This window comes from Corella eumyota, chromosome 3 (assembly GCF_963082875.1).
Source record: "Corella eumyota chromosome 3, kaCorEumy4.1, whole genome shotgun sequence".
In the NCBI taxonomy this organism is placed as follows: domain Eukaryota; kingdom Metazoa; phylum Chordata; class Ascidiacea; order Phlebobranchia; family Corellidae; genus Corella; species Corella eumyota.
This window is the reverse complement of record NC_137492.1, coordinates 3,851,981-3,875,188: the sequence shown is the minus strand read 5'-3', so window position 1 is coordinate 3,875,188 and position 23,208 is coordinate 3,851,981. Positions and strand designations below refer to the sequence as shown.

Sequence of the window (23,208 nt, the reverse complement as noted above, 5' to 3'; positions counted from 1 at the left end):
AATGTGCAAGCAAATACTTCGTCAGTTCTTATCTTAATACTATTTCGTGTCTGTTGTTTCCCTATGTTTTTTTTGATTTTTTAACGAAGCCTAACGCAACGTGAAGGCTACAATTAAACAGGCATTAACTCTTGAAGCACAGCTAATTAAAGGCCTATGGTTAAAGGCTGACCCTAACCGTTAATGTGTTTAGATGTTCATTAACAAAATTAAATTTTACCTTTGTCATTAATTTTGTTTACCAAACTAAAATTTAATAAAGTTACTTTTTCGGTTACATGTGATCACCGATTATAGCTTCATAAAATGTTTACAATATTTCTTTTAAAAACGTCTTTGTTTATTCACAGCAAAAAGCAGGCATCCTTAAGCAAATGATAGGAAAACTTAAATCTGTATATTGCACAAAAACAAAAACTTGAACAAAAGGCACTGCGCAAAAAAATGTGTTTAAAATTGTCATGCACTTAGATAAAAAATACAGTGGTATTTATAATGGGGTTTGTTTTGTTTTAGGTTTAGGCGTACAAGTCTTCAAAATCAGCTTCATCTTCTTCTTCCTGTTGCAATTTTCTTGCTAAAATTTCATCATTCTCAGTTTGCATTCGAATCGATTCCTTTAAATTGTAATCACTTATTTTTGACGAAGCCTGGAAATAGGAAACAAGATATTTAACTACTTTACTAATAATGCTATAAATAAGAATGGGAATTATATAATATATATGTGTTTCCTATAACAGGAAATGAAGTAAAACCGATAGCATCATTTAAAATAAAATATACCATACACTTAGCTTTAATAGATTAAAAATGTGGAATCCCAAAAAAATTAAATTTTTACCACTGAGTTGCATAATTCTTCTTCACTATCAACACTGCTACGGCGTGACAACTTTAAAGCTAACATTTCATCGGCTTCTATTTGTGTATTTTTACATTTTTTCCATTTCAGATATTCCGGGTTATCCATTTTTTTGTTTAAAATCACATCGTAGTGCCCATTGGACAGCCATGATAACCACAATGTGTCACGTGGCAAGGGCGTTTGGTTGTCAGGTTCAAAATGGTGGCATGTGACATGCACTTTAGGATTAGAAGCAGATCCACCTGTTAATTAAAACAAAAAAATTTCAAATTTTAAAGTAACTTTTAAGACGAAACTAATTTTTTTTGCAAAACTAGTTTATAATTCTAATAGTATTTTATTTAAAAAAGAAATTTCTTCCAGTTATGCATTAAACAATATTAAAACAACACTGTTATTGCAAAGATTTACAATGGTGTAAAATGGTCTTTTATTTATTATTTACATAAAAGGAATTTAACGCCTATTACTATGATTCACCTGTTACAATAATAATATTTATATCAAGTAATCGAGACAGCGCAAGAATTTCAGCATAACTTGCCCAAACTCCTTCTTTTTGTGCTTCATCCAGAAAACAGTCAACATCACCCTCTATAACTTTCTAATTAAAAAGAAAACATTTTAATACAATTTATAAATATTTGAGCGGTATTTATGTATTCGAGTAAAAAAAGATTTCATCTGCACAAATATTTGTTTTTATTTTTTATTGATTATAATTTAGTATAAAAACACTCTATATTTTTATGTATATTTTACACCTTAAATTGTGGTCTTACTTCAAATTCTTTTTTATTTTCCCTGATATGTTCAATTGCTTCATGTCGCATAATCATGTGTTTAGATTGATCGTGAACTAATGCCTGTGCTATGGCTCGATACAAGCAATTACCATCAGGAATTATTTTATGCCTATAAATACAACATAAATTTGATAGCAACACGGACATTTTTTGGAAAAATCCTGGGTTATAATCTAACCAAATTAAAATTTTAATAAAAGGTCTTTTTACCTTAACAGCCCGAATTCTTTTTTTAAATGTTTGTCTTGAACTTTAATTTCATTTTGATCATGATCGTCTTTGGAGCTGTCTACCTCACAAATATTTTTTTTAAGTTTTTCAATGTAAAAATGCGACCCATTTTTACTGGTTGTGCCATTCGATTTAACCTTCTTCTTATGCTTGGGTGATAGAGATTTAAAATTTGAAGCAAATTCCCCAGAAGGTACTCTAAAAAACATAATTTTTTGCATTAAAAATACAATAAGTTGATTAAAATATAAGTAGGGCTCATAATTAAAATAAATAATTTTTGTTTAGTAGAATTTTACAAAAACTAATATTAGTTACCTAAATATTTCTGAAGCAGGGTGAATGTTGTCGTAAACCCACCAATTATCATACCCCAATTTACTTAGTCGGGCCCATGGGTATAACAATTCAAAGGCAGAGGTCGATTTATTATTTTTATCCCAGCACTTTAAATGCTGACTCATTTTTGTTGTTGTACAGTTAAGCTATAATCTATTAATAAAAATGATAATATTAGTGTTTAAAACAGCATGTTAGTATTTAATATAATTAGATAACAAAAAATAGTTAAGTTTAAAACAAACAGTTGCATAGAAAAGTGCATTACTTTGAGTTTTGCAGCAACAAAAAACTATAAAATCTTATCTTTACACCTTTACAAAAACAAATGTTGAACTTTATTATAAAACATATTTTTAAAAATACAAGACACCAAATTTAATACATAAATACTTTATTAACTTAAAATTTTGATATTCCTTTTACTGTATAAATAGGACAAATAAAATTTCAATAAAAATAAAACATGTTAGCCAAAAAGTAGTTTGTTAAAAAAGGGCACAATTAATTGGTAAATAAATATGATAAATCAATAATATGATACGGTTAGTTGATAATTGGCAATTAGAGGTCCAGCACTTTACTAATAGCACTTAAATCTACATTCCCTCCGCATAATACTACAGCAACATTTTTTACCGAATCATCATTAGAGTGCATATTTTTAAACTCATCACCAATTAAAGCAGCAATGCCTACACCAGAAGTCGGCTCTATCACAAGCTTTGCTCTTTCCCAAACTAGCTTAGTTGCCATTTTTATTTCCTCTTCGGTAACTGTAAAAACATGATCTACCAAATCTCGAATAATAGGCCAGGTAACTTCACCTACATTCACTCTTACACCATCAGCTATGGTGTTTGGTGTTGTTTTAAGTGGGGTCAAAACACCATTTTTCTTGGATAAATAACAATCATTTGCAGCCCATGGTTCGGCTGCATATATTTTAATTGATGGCTTAATACTTTTAGCAGCAATTGCGATACCACTAATCATACCACCACCACCGACTGGGGCTATTATAGCATCAATTTCAGGGTTCTGTTCAAGTAATTCCATAGCCATTGTACCCTGTCCGGCAATAATCAATGGGTTCTGACTAGGATCAATAAAATAGCCATTTTTTTCCTCGCACAACTTTTGAGCCATTTTTTTACGTTCTTCCTCAGTTGGTATGCATTCGACAACTATACCATCATATGATTTGACAGCGTTTTTCTTACATTGTGGAGCATTGGACGGTGTAGCGATATATGCTGGAACTTTAAACATCTGTGCTGCTCTTGCCAAAGCTTGGCCATGATTTCCACTGCTATGTGTCACAAAACACAAAGGCTTTTGCTCTGATTCGTTACTTAGAATATTAGCAATACCGTTAATAGCACCACGGATTTTAAACGATCCTGTTTTCTGTAAGTTTTCCGTTTTTAAAAACACATTTTTTCCTGATAGTTTATTTATCGTCGAACATTCTAGCAATGCTGTTCTGTGTACGTGCGGTTTCACAACAGTATAAGCTGCCTTAACGTCTTCATATGTAATACAGTAACCTGTCGACATTTTTAAACTTGGTACTACCGACCACTTAAAAGAAAAACGCAATGTTTGCTTTCCGACGTTTAACATTTCGCTAGTGGTAATCCAAAGCCATATAAAGGTTCTAAACAAACAAATTATGTAAACAAGAAGCACGTGATTTTATTTTGACACGTGATCGAGATCATGACCATGACGATAGCTTCTATTTTTAAGTTTGTTGTAAACTGAGTGAATTCTGTTATTTCAAACCCAAGATGTTAATTCTTAAATGTTTACGAATTTTCATGTGATATTACATGTTCTTCAGCTCTTAATATTTGTATTCAATAGTTTTGTAGTGGGTTAAACTTTAGAAAAACTTTTTAGAATATTTTAAAAATAGGTTTTAATAATGAATTTATTTTTTGACATTCTGTTGTTAGTTTGGAATATTATTTTAGCACTTTTGACATGCCTATCAAGGTATTATAGGGTTGTTTTTTTAAAACAATTTAACTTTAATTAATACTGCAATATATATTACAGGTATTAAAGATATCACTTTTTTAAAATACAAATCGTCTGTTTTTATATTTCAGATTCATTTGGAAACCAGCAGAAAAATCCGTTCATGGCGAAATAGTTTTAATAACTGGTGCTGGTCATGGCATGGGACAGATTACGGCCCTTAAACTTGCAAAAAGAGGAGCCAAAGTAGCTGTAAGTACATGTGAAATGAGTATATTGTTTTTTGAAATTATACCAGCATACTAATCTTTTGGTTTTGTATGTAGAAACCATTACTGCCATAAAAATATCACTGGATTTAAATTCTTATAAAGAAGGATTTTAAAACACTCTTTGTGTCGTGTTTAAAATATTTTTATTTTAAGATTGTGGATATTAATGAAAGAGGAGTTTTAAATACTGCAAAACTTATTCAAGAAGCTGGTTTTAAGGCTTGGGATTACGTTTGTGACATAACTGATCTGGAAGCTGTAAAAAGGTAAAAATAATCATTGTTTTATATTTTTTTTACATTTATGTGGAAAGGTTGACAGATAATTAAACTGCTAATTAAGTATTGGCTCTGCAGAAATTTATACCGTTTATAGACCTTACTCAAGGGCACTACAGCATAAAAGCAGTGGGGATTGAACCCCAAGACCTTATGTAGTGAAGCTAAGTGTTCTGACCACCACACCATGTTGCCGGATAAACCAGTTTTTAAATGATTTTTAAATAAATATATTAAAATCTATATTTCAGGCTTGGAGAAAATGTTCGGAATGATTTGGGCGATGTGACAATGTTGTTTAATAATGCTGGAGTGTTATATTGTGATGATATCCTTTCCTTGTCAGATGAAATGATTTCGAAAACTTTTGAAGTCAACATCATTTCCCATTTTTGGGTAAAATAAAAATATATTTTTAAATGTAATATTATTATTTATTTTAGGTTACTTATGCTTATTAAACCCAGAATTTATATTTTATTTAATAGAAAAAATGGGTGATTACTCACATAGCTAAAATATTGCATAAATACTTTTTTTTAAATGTAGTGTCAGATATTATTTAAACTTTTAGATGATTCGTCAATTTTTACCAGCAATGAAAAAGAAAAATTATGGCCATATTATTGCCATGTCATCTTTTAGTGGAATTTCGGGAAATGGAACTCCATTTATGACCAGTTACACGTAAAATTATGCAAACGAAATATTTTTATAGCATTATATGAATTAAAAATGATATCATATGACTTAAAATGTGGTATCATAAAACCAAAAACTTATTTTTTCATTTTTTTATTTATTTATTTTCAATGTGGAAAAGTCGACATTAGGACCTAAACATAAAGTAACATCGGTTACCCCGACCCAGTCTCGAGTTGACTTTGGCAGTTTGGGACATTATGGAATATAAATCCCCAAATATTAAGCTGCTGATTAAGTGCTGGCTCAGAAGGTGTTCATATCATTTAAAGCGCCTTACTCAAGGGCGCTACAGCATGAGAGCAGTGGGGATCGAACCCACAACCTTTCATAGTGTAGCAAGTGTTCTGACCACAATGCTTCGCTGCTGGTTGATTAATACAGTTTTTTTTACCAATTGATTTTTTATATACTTAAACTTATATTGGTATTCATAAAGGCTATTTTTTTTGTCTATGTAATTAATATATTTTTTTACTAATTCTCCTAAATTTTAACCTTTTTTTAATGTTACAAACTGTACAAAAACATAGTTTGATATCCAATTGCAAACATGTAAACATATTTTTAACATAGCTCATCAAAACATGCTGTTACTGGATTTATGGAAGGCCTTAGAAGAGAACTTCGCCGCCAAAATATTAGCGCGGTCAAAACCACGTGCGTTTTTCCTGCATTTGTTAAAACAGGCATAATTAGCAACCCTAGTGTTAAAATTGATTCTATGTGCCCTTATCTTGAACCCGAGCATGTGGTTAATGAAATAATACATGGTGTTTTGACGGACCAAGTAAATATTGAAATACCACGTAAAGCAATCAGCGTACTTTTAAGGTAGTTAAATTGTTTTTAAAATTCTACATCTTTCTATATACAAAGTTTTAAAACAAATGCTTGATCAATTTAAAATTTAAATATCCAAAACTGGTATAGTAAATATATATACAATAAAAGGCTTTTGACGAAAATTTACTTTGAACGAAATTTACTTTGAATTTTTATTTATTTTCAGATCTATTTTACCAGCATGTGTTGCGGAAGTTGTTTTCGATTTTATAAACCCAGAATTTGATACGATTTCTAAGAAAAAGTAATTCCTATTTATCATGAGAAAATACTTTACTTTGCCTCAAGTATTGTAGTGTGTATAATTTTTGTAATTTTGTATTAGGAATGTATATTCAATCAATCCAGTGTAGTCATTTATCATCAAGTGCTCGTATTCCGTTATTTTAATCGATGCAACAATTCATCATAATGAAATACTAATATTGTTAAACGAAATAATTAACAAGCTCTGACTTAGTTAAAATTGGATAACAGTTTAGTTATAGCAAAAATAGGCAATTAGTTAAAGAAAGTTAACAATGCGTTACTCTTTAAAATAACTTGTCTTATCTGGAACTGCTCCAAAGTTAAAGTCTTGACAAAAATCGCGTGACCGCTCGTTGTAACGCTATACCGGTATCAAGAGCGTGCAAAAGCAGCAGGTGAAAATTTTAAGTAAGGAAAGCAGAAACAGTTATGCGGTTGCGCCTAATTAATACTGTACAAAAAAAAACGAATTCAAAATCAACCAGAATTCAAGTTTTATGTTCGCTTGCTTTTAAAACAGCATTTTAGCAAAAACCACGCGTAAAAAATGGTTCTTTATATTAAAAATATACTGAGTAATTATATATGTTAGTATATCACGATTTAGTAAATTAAAATAAGGAATGAAACCCTTATTAAGTTTTTTTAGAAATATGATTTGTTAGAATATATAGTTTATTTAAGTATCAAAATGATTTTGGTGTGATTGTTTAGTTGGTGTGTTGTGAATGTATAGTTGGTAATTTATAACAGTCGTTTTGAATGGTAACATTATTAAAAAATTAAACATGCGCCAAAAATTTGTTACGTACGTGTTTTGCTGGTATAAAAATTAATAGCAAGCCGATTGACGTATTAATTCTGCATGTGTCATCATAACTAGAAAACAATATGTTATTGATCCAAATAGTTAATAAGATTTTAAAGTTTAAAAATCTAGAAAAAAACATGTTTTTGTACCTAAATTCTGTAAACAAACCGACCACATTTATGCAAGTTATAAGAATACATGCACAAAGTTAGTCGAAAAGAATTGTAAATAATGTCAAAAAGGTTAAAGTTGCTTGTGAATAAGTGGTTAAGTATAGCGCAATCGGGTTAACCTAAACTAAAAAAGGTTAAACAATGTCAGTTTTTTCGGTATATCTGAACAATTTATTCAGTTTTTCTACGAATTAAACTTAAAAACAAAAAAAGATAATAAATCGATATATAAATGGCGTAAAGTTTATTTTTATTAACCTTCTTGCTCAAAATGCGAAAAATATATGCTAAGCACTTTTCGAAACAGATATCGCCAATTAAAATGTTTTCAGTAATTTCAACTACGAAGACCACCATGCGTTTTTTGCAAGTTATGCGATTTGTTTTTCGGTCTGTTTTTGTTGGCAAAAACGGTTGTAAAAACTCTGCTATTGCTCATTAAGTTATTGTAATTTTATGTAAAGAGAACTACTAAATTTAACGACGTTTTGTGTTTTATATCATGTATTAACTTGTTTCAATGCATTATTAAATATAGCCTAATGTAATTTTTCAACAACTTGGACGTTTTTTTAGGCCAAGAGCTGATTTTACCCAGTCAGCTGTTTTACTTTTTTTGGTTGAAAAAGGATCAAGTTGTGCTTTAAAATATTCGACAAGCATCAGTAGAGTCGGTCTAGGCTATCGTCCTAATATTTACCAGAAAATTCATTTTAGTTTAAGCGTTGGCCTAACAGATATAACATATTTACCAGATTTAAGTAGTAATATCTAACTGTAGTAATACTTCATATTAGAACTGTTCTAAAGTTTAATATAAACTCCCTAAACAGGAATTTTAACGTATAGTATATAGTTTACGAAAGCTCATTATGGGAGAAGAATGTAAAGAAACAAAAACTCTGATCCAACGCTATAAAGAAGCGCCTAGATCAAAAATACTACTGACAGTAGTACAGCCCTTGTTTGCTGAATTTTTTACCATGATATTGCACACATTTTGGGGATCCATGGCTGCTGCGACTACTGAGCCTATAATCTATGTTAATCTTAACAGGTATGTTAAAAATGTAGTATTTACACAATTTTTTTAGCGATATAAGTTAAAAAAGTGGACTGTGTGGGTAAATTTTCAATTAAACAACAAAATGCCTTAAAATTATAAAGCTATATCGTGTGTTAACAATTGTACTTTGGCAAATAAATATTTGTAAATAATACTAATTAATTAATTTTTAATTTCTGATGTTATAGAACTGTACTTCCAGAGGAATGGTCTGCCAATTATGTGACTTCAGCTTTAATGCCTGCGTTCCAAGCTGGTTTTGCAGTGTGGATGTTTATTGTTGTTTATTGGAAAATATGGTATGTTACTAAAAATTTACCCAAAACACAAAATTTTGATATTAAACTGCTTACCAGTACCCCGGGCTATTAGTAGGACACATGTTTAAAATTAAAACAGGTTTTGTTACGGGTTACTTGCCGAATGATTACTAACAAACTAATAAACAAAAACTAGGGCAGCAAAGACTAGTTTTAAAATGCTGGACATGTTTGTTTTCGAAACATAACCTTGAGTTTTCGAAACACAACCTTGTCTAAAACTTCGCCAAACATTTTGAAGTTTTTACCTTAATGATATTTGATGCTAGGCCTGTGGTCTTTTAAAATCACAAAAAAAAAACTAATCAGCATTCAGATTGTTTTTATGCAGACGACCCATATTAGGGTTATCCCGCGTTGTTTTTTCGGTTATTTTATCCCAGTTCGAACTAAAAACCGGTTGTAAAATGCTATGTTAGCAAAACAATTCAAAATTTGTAATAAGCAAACTGTTTTTGCAAATTGCCAAATATGCTATAATGCCTATTTTAATTTATCAATTATAACTGTTAATATTTTATGATTTACAGTATCATTAACTTCAATCCGGCAATATCTACTGGCTTGTTAGTAAGCGGTGTGCTTTCACCTTGGAAATATATTCCTTTTATTATACTACAGAGTCTTGGATCTGTTATCGGTGCCCTAATTGCTCAGGTGATTTTAAACTTTGATTTCTACGTCCGTACTCTTATGTTTTTGTGCTTCGTTTTTTTGTATGGTTGTATAAGCCTTAGCCTATTTTTTTAATTTTTCCAGTCAATGAGAGGCGACAGCATCGGTCCCTTTTTGATTTCAAATCAAGCAAACAAAGGGGCGATTTTTGGCTGTGAGTTTATAACTACTGGAGTCATGGTGTTTTTTACAGTAGCCATGCTAGTAGATAAGACTTACGATCAAGCTACTGGGCCAATGGCTATTGGAATTACTGTATTTCAAGGTATTCTTGCAGGGTGAGTTAAACAATATTTTGATAAGATCCTACATATTTAAATTCGGGTTAAAAGCGTATTTTTACTAAATATTTACCTTTATATATTATAAAACTAGCTACTATTTTTTTTGACCTTGCTACTAATTTTTTTTTTAATTAATCTTAATAATAACTTGGAAATTGGCATTTAAAACAAAAGTTATCCTTCATTAGGCAAAAAAGTCACCTTTCTTGCAATAAAAAAAAATTAAAATGTAGGCGCTGGATCGGGGCTGGCTGCTTAAACCCAGCTAGAGCGATCGGACCAGCTGTTGTTTTAGGGGGGAGCGTTTGGGATAATCACTGGATTTGGTGGGTGGGCGATTTGTCGGGGGCTGCATTTTTCGCTGTAATTTATATGTAAGTATTGCGCTTGCAGAATACAATACTTTAGCAATTATTTAATATCAAAATTGCTATGAAATAAAGGTTTTAACTAAGTATTTTTTTGTAGTTAATGTTTAATCTAATTTAGTCGCTTTATACCACTGTCTGCATTTTAAAAATATTTTTAAGGTGTTTTTTTGCTCCTGCTGATAAGGTTTGGATGATTAAGTTATCAGATTGGTTAAAAAATGAAACGAATGCGTCAAACGCAAATGGTTCAAAACGAGCAAATGAGGATAACCGTTTAAGCCAACTGTAAAAAATTTATAAGCAATTTTTTACCTTACGTCAATGCCAAATTCTTTTTTTTAATAAAATGTATATAGTAATAACTAACCATATTTAATATGCTATTTTATAACGCCAATATTATTAATTTTTTATTAATTATGTATATAAAAACTTTGTATATTGGGTTTTGTAATAAAGTAACCTTTCGAAATACTGTATAAGTCAAATCTACCTTTTCAAGATTATGTTAAAAATAACATGTATGTATATTAGTCAACCAACATAACTGGTAACCTTGTTGATACTTTATAAAGCCAATACTTATCATGCTCATGTTATGATACATTAATATGACAGTATTTTAGGCCGTTTATAGTATTAATGATGTAAACAGACTTTAACTTATAGTTACCCGGACGTTTACAGTCACCCTATAATACGAAATTCATCGGTTTTTCCTGTTTTGGCCAATCGAAAAAATTCGAATTGAGCGTTTACACAAAATTTCGTGCCTTGAAGGTTTGGTATTAGTAGCCCGAAATTAGTTAATTTTACATAAGGAATAGTAGGGTTGTTAGTAAATTTGTTTGTGATTCGTTTTTCCGGGCGTATGGTATCATAACATGACAAGCGATAATAAATTAACAATATAAATACAAACAGAGAAGTGACTTTTTCGCGTAATTGTTCCTAAACAACGCGCAAACGAAATAAAGTTCGTTATAAAGATTTAAATATAAAATATTACGTCATGGCGTTTGTTTAAAAAAGAAAAAGTTAACCTAACTTTTTCATTATTTAATTATGAATAAATACTTACTAGCCTATTTTTCTTAAACACAACCGTTTTTGTTAAGGTTTTGGACCTATATTTTATAAGGGTTCATAGCTCACAGGATCAGTCTATCACGTATCTGTAATTTAGCAAGGAAATTGGTCAATTATTTTGTGACTACGTTGTCAAGGTAGGGAAATAACAGACTATATCAGAATGCCGGAACTCAGCTTTCGACAGCAATTTCAGTTGAAGTGTTTTGGTTTTTACAAGTTCTCTGCGAGTGACTTTTTATTTTCGAGGGTAAGTGACTTGTTTTTATTTAAAAACTAACTATTATATAAAGTTATGTAGAATGTTGTTACTAAGTTTAAGCTTAAGAAACTGTATTTATCATTCTTAAATTTCCGCTTCAAACGGAAGGAAATAAGTGTTTAGCTTATCGTAAGTAAGCCCTAATTAGAACAAGATTTTTATAAAATAATCATAAATAAAGATGTAGTTCTTCTTGATAAAAAATCATTTAATATTTTGATAGTGGGCCATCAGCAAGCGCTTTTTTACTTGCTACAGAACAGTTGTGTTTCTGTTTTGGACAATTTGTATGCTGGTCGACTTTTCTTTAAAATCTTCCAAGTGGAAATTCTGCCAATATTTATCTCATTGGAACCAAGGCCAATTAAGTTTATTTTTCGGTTTTGCTCTACTCAGCTTGTGCATTAAGCCGACCAAGAAAAAATCAGTCGCCAAGACAACACTTACAAACGAGGATAGATGTTTTATTATTGTTGAGCAGTCTGATAGCATTACCACAGAATCAAATAAAAAAGGTATCTTAATTTACTAAATTTTTAAAATATTAACAAAAATTGTAAACGAAATCACAAAAAAGCAGTTTAAACTTAGTAATAACGTAGTACTGATATAAAAAAATTTGAAAAATCATAAATTTTTTGAATACATAATTGAACGATGAGCTATTGTTTTCGCCTGTGTAATACAAGTCATAAATTATTATCATTGACTAAGCCATTATTTATACAAACGACAAAATTAATTAATTTTCATTGGTTTTGTTTTAAAAAAATATCTGGAAATGATATATAGTGTTGAACAAATTTTAGAAATTTTATTAATTTTAACTTTACCATATCAATATCACTTTTCATTTAATAATATTTGTTATTTTAACCTCTTAATTTCTTTATACAGAATTAATTTTCTGTTTTAAAGACTTTTATTTTTCCTTTCTCAATTTTAATTAAATGAAAACCACCTAGGGTATTTGGTATTTTTGAATAAACCCCTTTTTAAAACTGGTATTATGGCATATTGAAGGTATATTTAAATGGTATTAAATTACGAACCGAAGGATCTTGAGTTCAAATCGCGCCAATGCCATATGCAATATTTTTTTAAATCAATTTTTACGAACTATTTTGATCACCCAAATTATAATAGTGGTTTTTTGTTATTTTTTGCAGTTGATTTAATTAATTTTTTTTATTTGTTAGAAGACCATGAGCTGAAATGGTACCACGTGCTTACCAGCATGCTCTTTGTGACGTCACTAAGCATATCATTCGCCGTTTCTGTGATGTACGTAACGATGGAATGGAAAGACAAAGATGGGACTTTCGATGCATCGTTCCTTAACCTAAATTTACATTTTCTTAATTCTTTGTTAATTTTGTTGGATTTTTTTGTAAATCGAATCCCGATTAGGATTTTTCATTTTGTTTACGTCTCTATCTTTACCGTTCTGTACTGCACTTTTTTATTTATACTACATGCAACTAACCAAAATTCCTCGGTCTATAAGATCGTTGATTGGGGGAATAACCCGACATGGGCAATCGTCTTTAGCGTAGGGATGACTTTTTTAATTGCCCCAACAACGCATTGCCTAATTTACCTATTTCGCTACTTTTTTACTAAAATTTGTAAATTAGAAAGAATCAAAAAAATTTGTAGTACAGTTAGTTAGTTTTTTCAACTATGGAACTTTAATAATTTAAAGAATTTAAAATCAGATGCAACTGTTTTTATTTGTTATCTAATTTATTTATGCATGTTAACTTTAATTAGGTATTTTATGTTATATGCAAAAATTTAGTTGTTGTCAAATAGAATTTTTCACAATGTTTCAAATTTATAAATGCAATGTATCGCTAAATACATTAAAGTAATAAAAAAAAATTTCTATTAAAATTTTTACCACATTTAAAACTTAAACGATATTAAACTGTTAAAATAAATATAAAAAAAAGTAAATACATTTTGTTAAATATAAACATTTATAATAACTTTTTTTATAACTAGTTAATAAAATAAAATGCCAAACCTAGGCCTAACAACAGTTTAGATAAGAATGATATAATTTTTGTTTTAAATAAAAGTGATTTGCTAGAAATATCTAAAAAAGTATTTTTAATATGTTGTAAACCTAAAACAATCACTTGTGTTTACTGTCTTTAACGAAATCCTTATATATACTGTCCTTGATAAATTTATACCCATACGCAAGTTATAAACATTTTCGTTTTTTGCATCAAATGTTGTATGTCGTACTATGGCTTTTTTTTATTTTTACGGCGGCTTGTTGTTCCAAAACCCATCTGAAAGGTTTATATGGCTTTTGTTGTTCCTAACACGCTTGATTGATTGTAACTTTGGCTTAAACGCCAAACAAAGCCCATATGTTTATTTTAGTAAAGTTGTTTGCGCATTTATAAAAGTAATACGAACTACACAATAGTTATAACTTCAAAGTTTGGAATTAAAAACGTGACAAAGAGATATGAAGGTTTCAAGTACTTATAGCATATTTACTATAACCAAATACAAATTTACCTTTCGATTTGTTTAATATCAAACGAGCATTTAGTTCCTATTTTCGCTATTTGGATTTTTTTTCTGTTTTAACTATTACTAGGAGACTGGTTTAAAGAAAGCATTGCAGCAATAAGGTAAAAGGTAAATACAGGAACCGAAAACCAAGTACCTACCAATGCACTTTATTTAACAGTGTTTATTTCGTAAATGACAACTAAACGGACGCCTTGGGCGACTGATTTATAGCAAAACTTACTTATTTTCAAGAATATATCTTACATTTAAGCTGTTTTTCGCGATTAATTGAATTTAAGATTATGGATTTAAACAAAAACAGTAAAGCGTCAAGTTTGGTTTTCCCAGTCTGCAGCTGATTGGCTAATAGCGCGAGTTCCGCCCACAATAACATTCGCTGTAAAAGTTTATGTCAGGCCATGTCAATATTTTGCAAAAAGCGAAGGTAGTTTTTAACTTACTAGACTTTGAATTTGTTTTGTCTTGTGTGCATAATAAAACGGTTTGCTTTTGCAGCAAAGCATATTGTTAATTAGCTTTTTCATTTTCATTTTAAAAAGTATAAAAGGTTATGTGTTTGGCTAAAAAATTAAAAAGCATTAAAATACAAACCTAAACCCATTTATAAAACGCGACTAAAAGCATTTTTAAAAGGCCTTTATATTTCTTTTTTAGTTTGTATTTTTTGCTTTTTTTTAATTTTGTAGCGCAAACACAAAAGGGTGGTTTTAGGTTGGTTTTTAAACTTTTAGTTCCTGCAAGCTGCATTACGTTATTTTATGGTAACTTTATTTTTTTTTACAGAACGGCAAATAAAAACTTAAAAACTAATTAAATAAAAGCACAATGTTGTTACTAACAGTAGTATGTGAAATGCATAATGCGTAGGTGTTCGGTTATAATCATTATTTTTGTCCATGATTATTTTGCGCAGGTGGTTTACACGATTTCAGAGGTTACGTGTGATTGGAATCAAAAAAGTTCACAACAACTTGACAAACAGTAAGAATTGATTTACCTTGTATTATTACTTTTGTGCGTACTGATTATATTAGCTTGGATTTCCAAGGAAATCTTGAATTACACGTTCTTATTGTTATCGTTATTCGTATATAGCTTTTTAGGGTGACATTTTTAGCATATCATTTGCGGAAAAAAATGACTTTATTGTATTGTCATGGAAAATAAAAGACAAAGTAACACAACAATTTAGGCAGTTAACTTTTTTTAGTTAAAAAAGAGAACTGTAGAACAATTCGGCGATACTTTTGTTTTGACGGAAGCTAGCAAAGTTGGCCTATAGGTAGTTTCCCATGCGGTTGTTTTGGCGCTTAAACCTTGCTTGTACTTTTAAAACATAACAAGACTAATAATCTTGTTTAAAACCCGCAAAAGTGCAAGTTAAGGTTTGCTACTACATAATCTTCTCTTTAATCATACTACACTTTACTTAAGTTGCTGTCTTACTTATTTGTATTAAGTTCTATATTTATTTTTTTATTAAAGTCGTGTTTTTTATAGTAAAGCATTACTAAAATATATTTAGATGTTTTGCTTCATACGAGTACCCTATGAAGTTGCAATGCCAGAACCGCAAAGAGCAAACAGAAATTGTTACCCCAGACCAAGTATTTGCTTATACGCCCCCGCGTATGAGTATGCAGTTGTTGCAGCAAAACAACTCTATCAAGTCCATCGACCCAAGTTTGTAATCTTTGTTTTGTTTTATGTATTCGTCTGCAATTAAAACACGTTTAGCCTTTGCACAAAAGTTAATTATTTACACCTAAATTGATATTTTATTGTTTGTTTTAATTTCTTATCGCTTCGTAAGTGCTGGTATAAGTGCTCTAATCATAGTTAATACAATGCTTATGTTTAATTTGTATGCTAATTATACTTAATTACCTATGTGTGGGGTTATGTTGTTTTGTCAACATTGCAATAAACAATCAACTTAAATACAGTCTTATATTTTATGTTTATATTTTTTAGACAAATTTATGTTTATATTTTTTAGACAAATTGGCCTGTTATACCCAGTTGTTTATCCTTAACTTGGACGGAAACGACCTCAAAGAGATCGAAAACGATGCCTTTTCGAAGTCACCGCGTTTGACCGAAATTGTCCTTTCCAACAATAAAATTAAAAGAATTGACCCTGAAGCATTTAAAAGTAACAACTTTGTTTGTTTTAAAAGTGTGTGGTTCTATAATAAAAAAACTACACTGTAAAAATACTTAATAGATACAAATTTTAACACTTTTAGATGTCAAAAAACTTAAAACCCTGATACTGGCATCTAATGCCATCAAGTCTATTTCCTACGGGTTACTAGCAAGACAAAGTAATTTGGAAAGACTCGATTTGTCAAACAATCAAATCCATTTGATTGAAGTAAACTCATTTTGTCAGCTGGTCAACTTAATCAGTCTAGATTTAAGCAAAAACCAAATTGCATTTATAGGTGCTGGAATTTTTAATGGAACAACAAACTTAAGGTAAATTTGAATTTGATTAATTTATATAAACCAACAGACAACCCTTTAATAAAAAAGCTTTGTAATTCTGACAAATGTGTAAGGATGTGGTTTAGCGTTTTGTTATTCTTAGTAAGTGTCACAACAGTTTTTCTAATGTGCAGAACTCTTAGTTTAAATGAAAATAAAATCACCAATGTCACTGACAACAGCACATTTGAAAACTCGAAAAAATTGAATTCTCTTGATTTAAGTTCAAATCGCTTGATATACATTGTTTCTTCCTTATTTGCTAATCAGAGGTAAGTTGATTGTTTCGATATGTAAATTTGAACTTTTTAGTATCCTATTGGTACCAATTGTAGGAAAGAGTTTAGTTTTGCATGAGAAAAACAACATGTTTAAAAATAAGTTTTTGCAGCGAGCTGCAAAGTGTTTACTTGAACGACAATTCTTTGAGCTGTCCTTTAAGGAGCTGGTTTCAATCAATTTCAACTAACTTAAGCATAAAACTTAACAACAATCCTTGGCTTTGTGACAACAATATACAAGTGTATTGGGTAAATTCGTCTTTTCTTTTAAAAGATTAGTAATATAGTATATAAGCTTATCTGCCCGCCAAAGTAATATCTTGTCTAACACCATACTTATGGTGCTTATTATGAGCTTATCTTGGCGCTTTAGGTATCTGTTTTTGCCAAGGTAAAAAGTTTATGTGTATTTTGATACTTTAAGGATTATGTTATAAACCAAGAAGGCCATAAAATGAAAGAATATGACATTGATTGTAAACTACCAAATAATGTCGCTGGTAAGAAGCTTAGCTCTCTTCCCCGGTCTCATTTTCCTGAAGAAATTCCTTTGCCTTTAAAATTAACAACATCATTTTCACCACCACCACCACCGCCAACAACAACAATAAAAACAACAACAACATCAACCAAACATGCGAACATCACACGGCTATTACCCACAACGACAGTAACATTACCTAGTCAAACTCCAAGTGTACATGTATCAGTTACAACATCCACTCGGTCTGTAAAAGGGCCTGGTGCTGTTGATAAAAGAGATGGTAGCATGAATATGAATAACGCAGGACAGGACCAGCACGTGTATAATGCCTTAATTGGAGGTGTGGTTATTTTAATCTTGGTGTTCATCTTTGCAATGAGTATTTACATTAAGACTTGTAATAAAAAGGACCACTCAAAAAAGCAGAGGTCATCCAGCACATTAAATACAAGCGCAACAGATAGTGAACCAGACAGCCGTCAAATGATTGCTCGAGATCAGCGTAGAGAAGAGGGGACATCTTCATACTTTAACCAACCTAGCCAAGATCCTTTTGTTCCAGTAGTACAAGTTCCAGTCGTACAAATGCAGATAGTCCCGTCGGTTCGTCATTCGTGGTCAAGCCCAGTCTTAAATCCGTTTGTTGTAAGAGATCCAAGGTATTCAAGTTATGCTTATTCTCCAGATTACAATCAACAGCACAACAACCTGAGACAAAACCCATGTAGAAACCACGACAATTTGTATGCAGGAAATCCTCATGGCCATCTTTACGAAGAAGTTGGGAATTCTGAAACAGTTCGAGGTAGTTTGGTCTAAAGTGCGCATCAAAAGTAAAGTAGAATATACTTTGTGTATAATGCTCTAAACTTGCACTTACATATTTTAAATGTAAAATATACTTCAAAATAACGACTTAAGACGTATTAAAGCGTGGGCGGTAACTCTTTGTCACATGCTCTGTTTTGCTGTTTAGAAGCTTTGGTGGTTACGCCTACGCTATTGAAACAAACAATAGTTTATTTTTTAGTTGATATTCTAACTGAACTAAAGTAAGTTTAAAATAAGTTTTTATAGCTGGCATAGTGGTCATATGGCATTTACATACACCGTTTAAAAAATTACGAAAAGTTAATTTTTAACGCGAAATTTAATTTCGTTAAATTAATAACAAACGTATTAACGGTTTGGTTCCCAGCTTTTTATTAAAGCAAATTTTTTGTATGGTTTAATAAACGATGGCGTTATATATATAAAAACAATATCTTTAAAGCACTTAAAAATGTAAACTTAAAGTTCAAAAATCAATCCCATCATTGTAAGTGCCTTTATTCATCACGCTGTTTTCTAATACATCTTATCATATTTTTTATAATTAGCATAGTGCCAAAGATTTTTTTATTTGTTTTAAATATACACTTTATTGAAGTTTTTAATGCAACTTTTCAAATGGCAATATTTGTGTTTCTTTTTAACTCGTCTTATAAGCCTATGTAAAATTAATTCTTTCGTACCTAATTTTGCTTAATGATTAGTTATTAATTTTAGTAAGTAAGATTAAGTGTTTATTATTTTGCTTTAAGCAAATTTAGAAAAGCCTATCTTATTTTTTATCGTTTTTATAATCTTTTTTGTATCTTTTCAAGTTTCTTTTTTTTGTAAATATACCCTACCCTTAAACATTTTATAAATAAAAAAGATGACACTTTGTTTTCTACGAACAAAATTGCACCACAAACGTATTGTTTAGACGCTATAAACTACATTTTTATTATTATAAGCGGATATGTAATCAATATATATTAAAATCGTTAAATTTTATACACTTAAAATTAAACTTTTTATTGTTCTTTTTTCATCGCAGACCAACTCATAAAACCACCGTTCAGATTTCGACAACTAAAAAAACACATAAGTTTCATATTAGGTAAATACCGAAAGTTGTTACCCTATGCTTAAAATAAATTTTGTGAAGTCGATATCGTCCTTTCTTTTTTATGAACCTATTTTCGTGTTCCCATTACTATTGTCAACGTTAACGATTGAAAGCACATCTCTAACCCCTTTACTTCATTTATGCTTTTAACATGTAAGAAGCAATAACATAATTCTTAATACCTATTGTATCCAATTTTTGTCATAGCAGCTACAGAATTGGATCCCTTTTTACCTCCAAGGCAATGAAAAACGAGCTCGTTGCCTGGTTTCTCTGGTTTGTCTATACCGTATTTGTTCTTAAACTCTTCGTTGCTGAGCGAAAATTCAGTACCTAAATCAGGTAACATAGTTTTAAGTGTTTTATTTTGTTATTTTTTAAAGGTATACTCAATAAACTGGTACCACGTATTGTCCAAAAACAATTTTTTTTGCAAATTGTTTTTTGTGAGGGGTGAAAAAATAATCTTTTTAAATAATAACTTAATTACCAACTCCCAAATAATCAGGAATGTTCATCCATCTTTCAGATTCAATTTTTCCGTTTTGCTTGATCTCGTCGGGGAGTCTGACGTCCACAATTATGACGTCATTATTCTTTATTCGTTCCTTCAAGTTTTCACATTCTTCGATCTGCGCTTCTCTAGTTGGTTTTAATATTTTAAAAAAAGGTTTCATTTACGATAGAATATTAACCCTTCACTATTAAGCATGGGCGTTATTTTGCAAATATTGCCTTTTAATAAGACTCGAAGTCATGTTTTTGATTTTCAATACAGCCCTGCTATAGGCTCCACAATATTACAAAAAACACAACCGGGTCTAGGTTTAGTCATATACCAAAGCGAATAAATCAGCCAAACTATATTACACTTTAAGCATTTATAAGATAGATTTCTTTATATTTGACTATTTTATGTTACTTGATACTTACGGCAATGGAACTGCAACAATCGACATTTTTGTTAGTATATTTGGTATAAATACTAAACTAAATAACAATATAACTTAACTTGACAAATGTTTTTTTTCTAAAAAAATGAATTTAATTACACACACATCCTTATTTAAATGTGCTAAACTGCATAAATCAATTTTATAGCCTATTTAGCCTTAACGTGCAATTAATTAATTTTTTTAACTGAACTAACTTTTTGAAAATTTTACCTACAGAGCTTTTAATTTTAGCAAGTTGTGATACTGCAAAATAAAAAAACAACTCGATAAGGAGTAAGAATTTTACACTTGATTGAACTTGGTGGTAAATTAATATTTACGGGTACTTGTTTTGTTGCTAAAAAACAAGTTGAATTACCCGTTTTTTGTCCAACCATTTAATGACATTTTTTAAAAGTCTTTTTTTGCATTTATTGTAAGTTAAATATTATCTTTAAAAATATAAAATTACGCCTTTTTTTTATTTTTTGTTCTTTAATTTTACGTCCCTTTATTCACCATTCTTCAATTTTTGTTCATTTATTTGCTAGCTTCTTAATTCTCTTTCCTTTAAATTTCCAACCCCCATCTTGCTTTATACCAACTTATTTGTTGTTGTTAATTTAGCAGAATAAAGAGTTCAACTACGATGTAGTTTTAACTTTGACTATGTTACTTTAGAAAGATAAAGAATTCAACTACGATGTAGTTTTAACTTTGACAATGTTGATTTAGCATATTAAAAAAGTTTAATCTTAAAAAAAACTGCTCTTCTTACAGTAAATTGCAAAATATAAACGCCACAAAAGGCGCTATAACGTAAACCTTTATTCTCTAAGTTTTTTCTGTATATATTTTTATCCTCGATGTGGGAAGGTCGAGTGCGCGACCTAAACATAGAGTACCATTATAGTTACTCCGACCCAGTCTCGAGTTGCCTTTAGCAGTTTGGATATTATAGAGATTATAATTGTCCGGTAATTATGATGCTGATTAAGTGCTGACTCAACAGGAGTTTATACTGTTTATAGCACTTTACTCAAAGGCGATACAGCATAAGAGCAGTGCAGATTGAACCCACGACCTCATGTAGCAAATGTTCTTACCACTACACTACGCTGTCGGTATACGTTTTAACCTTGACTTACCCTACTACTGAAATAGCTTATTGTCAGAATCTTAAATTAATTTTTTTTTATAAATTAAATACAGTATGATTACGATATTAAATTGTAACTGTTAAATTGCATAAATGAAAACCTTGTTTATTAAGTTACAACGTATAAAAATTACTAAGTGTAAAATGCTTAAATTATTTGTGCGGTATGTAACTCTTCCTCAACATTGAATTTCCTTTATTTAGAAAAATCTTTCATCCCCCCATCCAGGTTTTTAGATCTAAAAAAAATATAGGAAGTGTATTAAATAATCGTTTTTTATTTGAAAACGGTTTTTATATTTTTTGTACAACCTTTATATTATCCTTTCTTGTCTCGCTGGAAATTTACGAGTGTTTTATTGTTAAACCGTTATCTCTTTACTACCTTTCAGGTAGTCGTAAAACATTTTTAGGGTTTTAGAAATATCCTTGGATCAGTAAATAACGTTGTGGCGCCGGTAAATTTTTTATAATGACTAGGTACTTTTAAACTACATGCTTATTTACTTTTTTAACTAGTAATTTTCTATTGGAGGGCCTATACCTTTTATTGTTACAGGGTAATAATCATAGTTTTATTTAAAATGACACAACTTACCCTGTGTACCCTAATTTGTTTGCTGCTGCTACAGCACGAGCACCGCGTCTTCCCATCATACAATGAAAAACAAGATTGTTGCCCGGTGTGGCCGGCTTGTCGAGTCCGTACTTAGCTTTAAATTCTTCCGGACTAAGAGATAATTCTTTTTCTGTTTTAAATAAAAAGTAATGGTTAAGTTAAATTAGATTTTATTACAGAATACAAGTCGGAAAATACTAGGTTAGACTTCAGTAGCTTTTTAAGTACAAATTAACTTAGGAAAACACGTAAAAGTTTTTGATTTGGTTGATTGAATCTTACCGACATTAGCTGTTTCTATATTTATCCATTTTGAACTCTCTATTTTACCATTTTTTTCGATTTCATCCTTTCCCCTTACGTCTATAATTATGACGTCATTGTCGGTTATCCTCTTTTTTAAGTTTGCTGAATTTTCAATTTGTTGCGCGCTAAAAGTATTCAAAAACGTAAATTAAGGGCGTTTTCTTTAAGACCTTATTAAAAATTGATGGTAAGAACGTGAAAATTCTACTTACGATAATGTAACGTCTCCCATGACTTAAAATTGCTACTCTAAAAATTATTTTTGAGGTATCTTAAATGTATTAAGCAGCATACACTAATTAATCTGTAACATTAAACACTATTATTTGTTCTCACTTAATGACTTCCGAAACAATGTTTATACTATAGCATTTCCTGCAGATAATTGGTATGACATATTTCCTTAGCAATAAGTTGGCCCTATTTTGCTGCAAAAACACGTTCTTGCCTATACATTTCAAACTGTCAGACTGTCTAAAATTGTAAAAATTTCGTGCCTATACCCGCTAAAGCTTGTGAGTGGTAACTGGTAAAAGGTGTGACAGCCTTATATATAAAACGTTAAACATGATATCAGGTGGTGTAACGTTAAAAAATGCTGAATCATTGGCTTGACCTTACCAGTATTTTTAGATTACAATTTACTGTGAAAATTTACAACAATGTACGTAATGCTGAGTTATATTTGCGTTGGCTGTCCACAATTTAAAAAAAAACTAACAGTTATTAATTTATATAGCTGGTTAAAAAAAACATATTAAACTAATTTTGCTTGACTATTTAACCGTTCTAACCTTTGCAAACTGTAATAGTA

The 23,208-nt window shown here is 30.3% G+C and overlaps 7 protein-coding genes across 7 annotated transcripts; 3 read left to right on the top strand and 4 right to left on the bottom strand.

The window, feature by feature from the left end:
• Positions 1–330: 330 nt before the first annotated feature.
• On the bottom strand, positions 331–2,500 carry LOC145744849 (uncharacterized). Its single transcript, XM_082562805.1, has 6 exons — positions 2,224–2,500; positions 1,885–2,103; positions 1,651–1,783; positions 1,349–1,472; positions 845–1,110; positions 331–650 (listed from the first exon to the last, which is right to left on the bottom strand). Exons 1-6 carry the CDS (start codon positions 2,367–2,369, stop codon positions 519–521), a joined length of 1,020 nt encoding a protein of 339 aa, XP_082418931.1. The 5' UTR covers positions 2,370–2,500; the 3' UTR covers positions 331–518.
• A 294-nt stretch (positions 2,501–2,794) lies between these two features.
• LOC145744848 (serine racemase-like) lies at positions 2,795–3,879 on the bottom strand. Its single transcript, XM_082562804.1, has one exon. The coding sequence runs from the start codon at positions 3,868–3,870 to the stop codon at positions 2,809–2,811; it is 1,062 nt and encodes a 353-aa protein (XP_082418930.1). The 5' UTR covers positions 3,871–3,879; the 3' UTR covers positions 2,795–2,808.
• A 180-nt stretch (positions 3,880–4,059) lies between these two features.
• On the top strand, positions 4,060–8,094 carry LOC145745433 (estradiol 17-beta-dehydrogenase 11-like). The gene is made up of 8 exons (XM_082563512.1): positions 4,060–4,245; positions 4,362–4,482; positions 4,656–4,768; positions 5,032–5,176; positions 5,355–5,467; positions 6,059–6,316; positions 6,495–6,572; positions 6,654–8,094. The coding sequence occupies exons 1-8, from the start codon at positions 4,175–4,177 to the stop codon at positions 6,679–6,681; spliced, it is 927 nt and encodes a 308-aa protein (XP_082419638.1). The 5' UTR covers positions 4,060–4,174; the 3' UTR covers positions 6,682–8,094.
• Positions 8,095–8,283: 189 nt separating this feature from the next.
• Positions 8,284–11,475, top strand: LOC145745434 (aquaporin-8-like). The gene is made up of 6 exons (XM_082563513.1): positions 8,284–8,618; positions 8,816–8,926; positions 9,478–9,604; positions 9,707–9,900; positions 10,140–10,280; positions 10,437–11,475. The coding sequence occupies exons 1-6, from the start codon at positions 8,434–8,436 to the stop codon at positions 10,564–10,566; spliced, it is 888 nt and encodes a 295-aa protein (XP_082419639.1). The 5' UTR covers positions 8,284–8,433; the 3' UTR covers positions 10,567–11,475.
• A 3,473-nt stretch (positions 11,476–14,948) lies between these two features.
• LOC145744844 (uncharacterized) lies at positions 14,949–19,170 on the top strand. The gene is made up of 7 exons (XM_082562799.1): positions 14,949–15,165; positions 15,710–15,867; positions 16,184–16,339; positions 16,434–16,665; positions 16,809–16,946; positions 17,066–17,204; positions 17,380–19,170. The coding sequence occupies exons 1-7, from the start codon at positions 15,044–15,046 to the stop codon at positions 18,256–18,258; spliced, it is 1,824 nt and encodes a 607-aa protein (XP_082418925.1). The 5' UTR covers positions 14,949–15,043; the 3' UTR covers positions 18,259–19,170.
• On the bottom strand, positions 19,163–20,545 carry LOC145744845 (uncharacterized). Its single transcript, XM_082562801.1, has 4 exons — positions 20,309–20,545; positions 19,866–20,017; positions 19,558–19,708; positions 19,163–19,338 (listed from the first exon to the last, which is right to left on the bottom strand). Exons 1-4 carry the CDS (start codon positions 20,332–20,334, stop codon positions 19,281–19,283), a joined length of 387 nt encoding a protein of 128 aa, XP_082418927.1. The 5' UTR covers positions 20,335–20,545; the 3' UTR covers positions 19,163–19,280.
• A 1,010-nt stretch (positions 20,546–21,555) lies between these two features.
• Positions 21,556–23,063, bottom strand: LOC145745781 (thiosulfate:glutathione sulfurtransferase-like). The gene is made up of 4 exons (XM_082563942.1): positions 22,607–23,063; positions 22,371–22,519; positions 22,068–22,218; positions 21,556–21,708 (listed from the first exon to the last, which is right to left on the bottom strand). Exons 1-4 carry the CDS (start codon positions 22,624–22,626, stop codon positions 21,666–21,668), a joined length of 363 nt encoding a protein of 120 aa, XP_082420068.1. The 5' UTR covers positions 22,627–23,063; the 3' UTR covers positions 21,556–21,665.
• Between the last annotated feature and the right edge of the window lie 145 nt (positions 23,064–23,208).

What these genes read in the sequence shown, in the direction of transcription:
- LOC145745781 (XM_082563942.1), bottom strand. Translation starts at nt 22,626, where the DNA reads ATGGGAGACGTTACATTATC. An exon ending in TATAGAAACAGCTAATGTCG is followed by an intron (nt 22,219 to 22,370) that starts GTAAGATTCAAT and finishes TATTTAAAACAG; the next exon opens with AAAAAGAATTATCTCTTAGT. An exon ending in AACAAATTAGGGTACACAGG is followed by an intron (nt 21,709 to 22,067) that starts GTAAGTTGTGTC and finishes TATTTTTTTTAG; the next exon opens with ATCTAAAAACCTGGATGGGG.
- LOC145744845 (XM_082562801.1), bottom strand. Translation starts at nt 20,334, where the DNA reads ATGTCGATTGTTGCAGTTCCATTGCC. An exon ending in ATTGTTGCAGTTCCATTGCC is followed by an intron (nt 20,018 to 20,308) that starts GTAAGTATCAAG and finishes AAAACCAACTAG; the next exon opens with AGAAGCGCAGATCGAAGAAT. An exon ending in ACAAAAATTGGATACAATAG is followed by an intron (nt 19,339 to 19,557) that starts GTATTAAGAATT and finishes GTGTTTTTTTAG; the next exon opens with TTGTCGAAATCTGAACGGTG.
- LOC145745433 (XM_082563512.1), top strand. Translation starts at nt 4,175, where the DNA reads ATGAATTTATTTTTTGACATTCTGTTGTTAGTTTGGAATATTATTTTA. An exon ending in GATCTGGAAGCTGTAAAAAG is followed by an intron (nt 4,769 to 5,031) that starts GTAAAAATAATC and finishes TCTATATTTCAG; the next exon opens with GCTTGGAGAAAATGTTCGGA. An exon ending in GCAATCAGCGTACTTTTAAG is followed by an intron (nt 6,317 to 6,494) that starts GTAGTTAAATTG and finishes ATTTATTTTCAG; the next exon opens with ATCTATTTTACCAGCATGTG.
- LOC145744844 (XM_082562799.1), top strand. Translation starts at nt 15,044, where the DNA reads ATGCGTAGGTGTTCGGTTATAATCATTATTTTTGTCCATGATTATTTT. An exon ending in TCCTTATTTGCTAATCAGAG is followed by an intron (nt 16,947 to 17,065) that starts GTAAGTTGATTG and finishes AAGTTTTTGCAG; the next exon opens with CGAGCTGCAAAGTGTTTACT. An exon ending in ACAATATACAAGTGTATTGG is followed by an intron (nt 17,205 to 17,379) that starts GTAAATTCGTCT and finishes TGATACTTTAAG; the next exon opens with GATTATGTTATAAACCAAGA.
- LOC145745434 (XM_082563513.1), top strand. Translation starts at nt 8,434, where the DNA reads ATGGGAGAAGAATGTAAAGAAACAAAAACTCTGATCCAACGCTATAAA. An exon ending in GTTGTTTATTGGAAAATATG is followed by an intron (nt 8,927 to 9,477) that starts GTATGTTACTAA and finishes TATGATTTACAG; the next exon opens with TATCATTAACTTCAATCCGG. An exon ending in TTTCAAGGTATTCTTGCAGG is followed by an intron (nt 9,901 to 10,139) that starts GTGAGTTAAACA and finishes ATTAAAATGTAG; the next exon opens with GCGCTGGATCGGGGCTGGCT.
- LOC145744848 (XM_082562804.1), bottom strand. Translation starts at nt 3,870, where the DNA reads ATGTTAAACGTCGGAAAGCAAACATTGCGTTTTTCTTTTAAGTGGTCG.
- LOC145744849 (XM_082562805.1), bottom strand. Translation starts at nt 2,369, where the DNA reads ATGAGTCAGCATTTAAAGTGCTGGGATAAAAATAATAAATCGACCTCT. An exon ending in AAAATAAAAAAGAATTTGAA is followed by an intron (nt 1,473 to 1,650) that starts GTAAGACCACAA and finishes CTTTTTAATTAG; the next exon opens with AAAGTTATAGAGGGTGATGT. An exon ending in AAATATTATTATTGTAACAG is followed by an intron (nt 1,111 to 1,348) that starts GTGAATCATAGT and finishes TTTAATTAACAG; the next exon opens with GTGGATCTGCTTCTAATCCT.